This window comes from Condylura cristata, unplaced genomic scaffold (assembly GCF_000260355.1).
Source record: "Condylura cristata isolate star-nosed mole 26May11 unplaced genomic scaffold, ConCri1.0 scaffold00011, whole genome shotgun sequence".
Lineage (NCBI taxonomy): Eukaryota > Metazoa > Chordata > Mammalia > Eulipotyphla > Talpidae > Condylura > Condylura cristata.
The window spans coordinates 52,549,726-52,556,305 of record NW_004567112.1 but is presented as its reverse complement, the minus strand read 5'-3'; the positions used below and the strand labels follow the sequence as shown (position 1 = coordinate 52,556,305).

General features: G+C 39.2%; 1 protein-coding gene across 3 annotated transcripts in view; it reads left to right on the top strand.

Moving 5' to 3' along the window:
* The window catches only part of PRKG1 (protein kinase, cGMP-dependent, type I), a 1,208,869-nt gene that overhangs the window by 79,082 nt on the left and 1,123,207 nt on the right, over positions 1 to 6,580 (top strand). Inside the window, exon 1 of one of the 3 annotated variants that reach the window (XM_004680887.2) lies at positions 3,472 to 3,875. The exons of the other annotated variants lie outside the window; for them this stretch is intronic. Within the exon in view, the coding sequence (XP_004680944.1) occupies positions 3,565 to 3,875 (311 nt within the window). The 5' untranslated portion in view covers positions 3,472 to 3,564. Of the gene's footprint in view, positions 1 to 3,471; positions 3,876 to 6,580 lie in introns of those variants that run through there. 3 annotated transcript variants of the gene reach the window in all.

Below are 6,580 nucleotides of genomic sequence, written 5' to 3'. Positions count from 1 at the left end.
TATATATATATATATATCTACACACACACACACACACAATGGCAGTAGAAAATTTAAAAAATAGCACTCTTCCAAGATCTCCTACATCCTCAGGACAATAGATTGACCAAATCATTACAGTTCATTTGAGGCTAATTATGTTTTTAGTGAAGGATGATACATTCCATAGACTTTTTTTTAAAAAAGCATATTATGCATTTTTGATGTTCTCATCAAATGATATAGAGATCCCATTAAGGAAGTTGTATTTATTATCAATCTTGGGGGTTGAATTAGGAGTAACAACATGCTATCATTTGGTTTGACTACTATAGATTTTTGCTTCTACTAAAACTATGATAAAGATAAGACCACTGAACACAGTTTATGAGTTGACTGTAGAATTCAAGAGTAAAATTAAAATTTCATTGTCTGGTTCTTAACATCTAGCATCAAGACCTTATCCAAATATGTGGTGGAGAACTGTTTTTATGCCATTGTAATCAACTCCATCAGACTTGGGGTAACTACTTCCTTATGAACAGAAACTAGATTTGTGTCTGATCTTTGATCTAGTAATTTAGTCATATAGTAAAAAATTATGATAAAATTTATCTGTTGAGATGTAATTGCAGGATCTTGATTCCTCACATAAATTTATTTCCAGTAATTACCAAACGAGTTCCAAATGTAAATTAGAAAAAAAAAATTGGAAACACTGAAAAGATTGAGAGAAATAACAAGGTCACTTTAGATCTAAGCAATTGGTCAACAACATTGTGGAAAATCTTAATTCAAGTATCTATTTGAATTTTTGAGATTAGAGGGAAAAGCTTAGAGTTCTCTGTATTTTCATATAGAATCACAAAAGTTGTAGGGCAAATTTATTTATTTTTTCCAAAATAAGGTTAAAATAGCCAAACATATTTTCATTCTTTGATCAGCCATTATAGTGTAAGTCAATTGCACTAGTCACTATCATTTCAGCAGTTTGTATCCTTTGCATTTGTTACAACAGCTTTTAGACTCTCATAGCAAAATCATCATGTAATATATGTTGTAGCACAGGAATTTGATTTAAAATAAAAGTGTAACATGACCGCATGCCATGATTGAATGTAGATATGATAATGAAAATATTTACAAAGTGTAAAGTAAAAAAAAAACAAAACCTTATTTTGTTAAAAATATTTGCATGATTTTGGTAGCAGTGCTACTTTTGGGGGAAATGTTTAGTTTCTATTTTCCTTTGTATATGTGGACAGGCTTTCTACAAATGAGGAAAAATTTTTCAGACTGCTCAAAACATTAAGTAACCTCAACATTTAAACCTCAAATGAACCTTAAAAACACAGCCCTGCTTAAAAGTGGCCTACTGATGTCCCCTATTCATTGTTTTTGATAGATTTTTAAATACAAACTCTTGGTTTCATGGACCCTTACAATAGGTCTATAGGAAAAAAAAGTAATTTAGTTTTCAACATTTTCCCATGGAATTAAAGAATTCCCATAAGTTAAGTAAGATAAGAATCTGGCCTTTTGCCTGGGAGAAAGGAAATGTCACGGAAACCCTTTTAGAATAGTCAGTTTTTTTGAAGCCGAAGTACTTCCAGTTGGTTTATTTTAATTATGACAACAAAAATTTGGAACTATTATTTGCTACTGTCATTTACTCCAAATGAAAACATTTTGGAAATTATTCACCATATTTGCAGTCTGAAGTAAATGCACGTCCAAAAATATTTGTGTTGGAATAAATTGTCTTGTATATATACTAAAGAATTAGATAACTATCTGAGTGGCATATTGTTTAAGAGTGTTATTTATACTTCTAATAACACCTGGAATCAGTTTGTTAACATGTCTTTGGATACCTCATATCTGTTCTCTGTCTCTGTCCCTCTCTAATAACACTCACTCTTAGCCGAGATGGAAAACATATTTAAAAGTGAAAGTGAGCAAGTCTTTTTGAGGTTGGTGTATGTATCCTTGGAAGTTAGATAGTGACTAGTTCTGAATTGCAATTCCATTTTAATTGAATTTTATTTTGTTTTAATGCTAACAAATGGCCAAATAGTACATTGAGGACAAAAACTTGGGGCTCCCAAGCATAGTATTAAAAGTTTGCTAATTAAGATGCTATAAAAGTGGATGGGTTGGCGACAATGTGGATAAATATTAGGATTTTAGATAAATATTAAGCAAATACTTGGGGATTCTAAAAAAGGTCTTCTGATGATGGGAGAACTACTCTTCAATTGAAAAATGTGCTACCTAATTGTTGTCATCATTTTAGGAAATATTGAGTGGGCAGGGATGGGGGTAGGTAAATGTGGGGTCGTATAATGTACAATATAGTATAATACAGCTCAGCTAGTTTCCTTAGCTGATTTGTGCCAGGTATCTTCTGCCATCCAAGTGGAAATATATAGCTCTGACAGCTTCGGCTTTAATATTTTAAAGGAATGGTTCAATTTCAACTTGAACTTTGTGGCGCTCAGCAATGAATCCCCTTCCTCTCCACATCACCACTCACACCAATCAGCAATGATGAACAAGGTCCATCTGTAACTATTCCCACAGACGCGAGATCAAGTGCTAAGGATAATGCAGTCTCTAAGCAGTCCTCTTGGGCCCAAATCATTATGGCCTTTGCCCTTAAAAGAGTCCATTAATCAGATTTGCGAAGGAGCAGAAAGGAGTAATTCTGAGAAGGCAGTGCGAAGGGGAAAAGCCCCTTCCTTTAAAGGGGAATGGAAAAGGATGGATGTATGGGAAATCCTGCTTGGGCAACGATTGGCTCTGGTCTGCTGAAGGGCAAGTTTCTTTTCAAGCGTCAGCCACCTGTGTGAGGTGCTCCCTGTGTGAGAGGTGGCGTAGTGAAAGGGCGAACTCGGCCCTCGGTTCAGGAGCCTTTCTTGGTGAGGCTGGTGGTGAAAATTCCTCCAGAACTCAGAGCCTTCAGGAAGCAGCGTCCGCTTTGCTCTTCTCGGTTGCCAGGATTGTAGCCTAACCTCCTGAGAAGGGTAGGCTCTGGAGCCCGCTTACGCCTCCCCAGTTTGCGCGGGTCCTCCTTGTCCTCTCGCTCCCACCTTCCCACCCCCAAAGTAGTGCTCCCGCCTCGCTCCGCCTTGCAGATCCCCCGCGCGCCCCAGAGGTTTATCAGGCTCCCCCCACACACGCCGGCTTCCTCTGGTGCCCATCGCGAGTGACCCTGCACAGCAGCCGCCGCCTCCGAGCCCCGGTCCAAGTCTCCTTGTCCCACTCCCCTGTCACATCGCCTCGCGGCTCTTCCCAGCCCCGCGGTGCCCACCGCCTTTCAGGTTGAATCAGGGGTTGGACCTGCTGTTTTGCTCATCCCCACACTCAGCCTCTCAGCCCTGAGAAGTGGAATCTGCACTGAAACTCTGTGGCTGGAGCCGGCGGACTGGGCATGCTCAGAAGCCAGGGCTGGCTTTGGTCTCAAGTAGGAAGCTTTTGCACTCGGGAGGCAGCGGCGACTTTGGGGAAAGTTGATCAGAGAGGGGAGGAAGCCCCAAGACGCGGAGCAGCCGTAGGAAGGAGCCCCCGGCAGCCCGGAGGAGCATGGGCACCCTGAGGGATTTACAGTATGCGCTCCAGGAGAAGATCGAGGAGCTGAGGCAGCGGGATGCTCTCATTGACGAGCTGGAGCTGGAGTTGGATCAGAAGGACGAACTGATCCAGAAACTGCAGAACGAGCTGGACAAGTACCGCTCGGTGATCCGACCCGCCACCCAACAGGCGCAGAAGCAGAGCGCGAGCACCTTGCAGGGCGAGCCGCGAACCAAGCGGCAGGCGATCTCCGCCGAGCCCACCGCCTTCGACATCCAAGATCTCAGCCATGTGACCCTGCCCTTCTACCCCAAGAGCCCACAGTAAGCAGGGTTCCGCGCCGGGTCCATGTAGTACCCTGTCGGTGGGGAGCTGCGGGTCTCTGTATTGTCTGTTGGCCCCCGCCCCTCCCGCTTGCCATGTCTGTCTCCATCCTCAGAAATGTTTCATTTTAATGGGCACTTCTTGTGGGGCTGTGCACGTTTCTGAGAGCCAGACTCGCTGCACCTATGTCGCCTCCTGTCTTTGTCATATGTCAAGCTATTTTGTTTTTTAAAAATGTAGATATCCATATACATTCATATGTACCACCTACAGTATAGAGTTGCAACACTCCCCAGGTGTGTGTCCGGCAGTGTGTGTGTGTGTGTGTGTGTGTGTGTGTGTGTGTTCGCGCGTGTACGCGCGCGCGCGCGTGTCTGTAAGCCCCATTTCCCTAATGCCTTGGTAAACCTGCCAGCTGGAAAATCCTAAATGCGGGCTCATCAGACTTGAAATGAAATGCGTCTGTTATCACCCTTACTTTCTAATGCTTTTGTGGCTCTCCCGGATTGCTCTACATGCTGGCGATTCTCGCTGGTACCCTTCAAACCTGATGTTCTGTCATCATCAAAGTGTCAAAAAATAAGCAAATACGCATGCAAAAGGGAAGTTTTTTTTTTTTTTTTGAATTTCCCGAATTGGATGACATTTACAATTTACAAATGGAAGCCTGATCTGTTGATTTTAAAATATATATATAACATCTGTGGGACAGTACTGCTATTTTAGCTTAAGAAACTTGCATAATGTTACTGATGGCACCTGGGTCAGATATCCAGAAGTAAGCTTATCGTCATTGACAATGTAGACACATTGTTTGCCTTACTTCTGGCTTCTGATGCAACCATTCTGGTATTGTTCTAGTATTGGAGAGAACTGTGTAGTTCTGATGTCAGTGGGCTTCATAACTTGGGTGGGAAAATTGAATGAAACTTGCTATACACTACTCAACTCAGAGTCCTAAATTGTTGTGCTTGTTACACACCGCTTTACTCAGATAGTAAAGTGGCAGAAACATGAGGTTAATATAAAATAAAGTAGAGCACCCAAATAAAGATGCTTTTAATTAAGAGATAGTGATATGATTGATAAATTGGAAGGATTTTTTTTTTAACTCTATTCCTTGCTACATTACATTGGCTAGATGTTATATAATAATACAAGGTTCTTTGGAATCTTGAGTAAATGCTCCTTTTGTTTGTATTTGATTTCCGTGAGCTTGTGAGTGTATACTAACTGTACTTTTGAAAACTTTGATTTGGGCATGTACTTGTTGGTTCTCGTAGAGTATTTGCTGTTCCTCACACAGGCTTACTTCTAAAAGGAGTTTGTACTTCTGTGAGAGCATGGGGAAGAGACAATAGGTAAGCATTTCTGTGATTCTGACCTCGCTGAATTGTCTCTATAGTTCAGTAGATTTAGATCTGCTTAGGAAAACTCAAGTGATCTGAATTCACTTCAAGATTGTCTGGTAAATTAATTTGCAGTCTTGACATGCTTGCCTGTTTTAGCTAACGAGATACATGGCCATCTCTCTTGGGCCAAGTTTTGCATAATGAAAAAATAACTCGAAGACAGTTCTCTGCATCTTTAAGCGTTTTTAGGATCTCATTTTAGTATCTGCAGGATTTTGGAGTAACACAGAGCAAACTCTGCTTTTTATAAAAAGAGCATTTTAATGGGTTTTATAATGAAGCATGATCATGCCAGCTGATAACTCCAGCTAAACATTCTATCAGAGAAGATCTAAAGGAATTAAGGCAGTAGGGAATGAACTGTAGAATGTGGTAAGTTTAAGAAGCCTCCTAGTACTTGACATGTAGAATAACTTGACTTTTTAAAAAGCCTGTAAGAGAAAAAGAAATTAGTGTGGGATATAAATCACAACATTCTGTTATAATAAACATTTTATTAAGCAATGCTGTGTGTTCTGATATTTATTTAATAATTTGTACTTAAAGAAGTTAGCTATTGAGGTATCGCCATCATGGTTTTGGTGATTCTGAAGGATTATATTGAAGAAAATTATAGGATGTCTTCCAAGCTTAAATAATTTTGGAAAAACATCTGTTCATTTTTCACACTTACATAAAGAAAACTAGGATAAAATTGGCTTAAGTGGTTGATTGTACCTTTCCTAAGAAAGAGAGGAGTATATTGTTTGCAAAGTGATTATACCTTATGCCATTTGAATGATTGCACAAGATAGTTCCATAAAGAATCAGGAAAACCTGACAAACCAAAGAAGACTTTTTTTTTTGAACTTCAATTAATTTCCCTATAAACAGTTTGATCACACAGACCTACTGGCAACAAGTGTTTATGTCTTTATATTTCATTTTTAGTGCAACTTAAATTTAGTCATCTTTATTAGGCTTAAAGATTACTATAAATTCAAATTAAATAGAAATCATCTAAATAGTCTAAATTAACTTCAGAGTTACATTCATGTTTTCAATTCTCTTTCCATTACATGTATGTAAATGTCCAATTAATATTCTGCTCAATTGTCTGATCATGCAAAATGTATGTCTACTTTTAGCTTATTAAGGTTGATTCTGAGGATTATAAATTAAAAAAAAAAGAATTTTAGGAATTTTGACTGTTTAGAAACATGTAAAATGTAAATTAATGTATTCACATAAACTGTCCTAATATTTTGACTTAGAATGTTCCCTTTAGCCTGAGAATTATAGGAAAGGTTCTA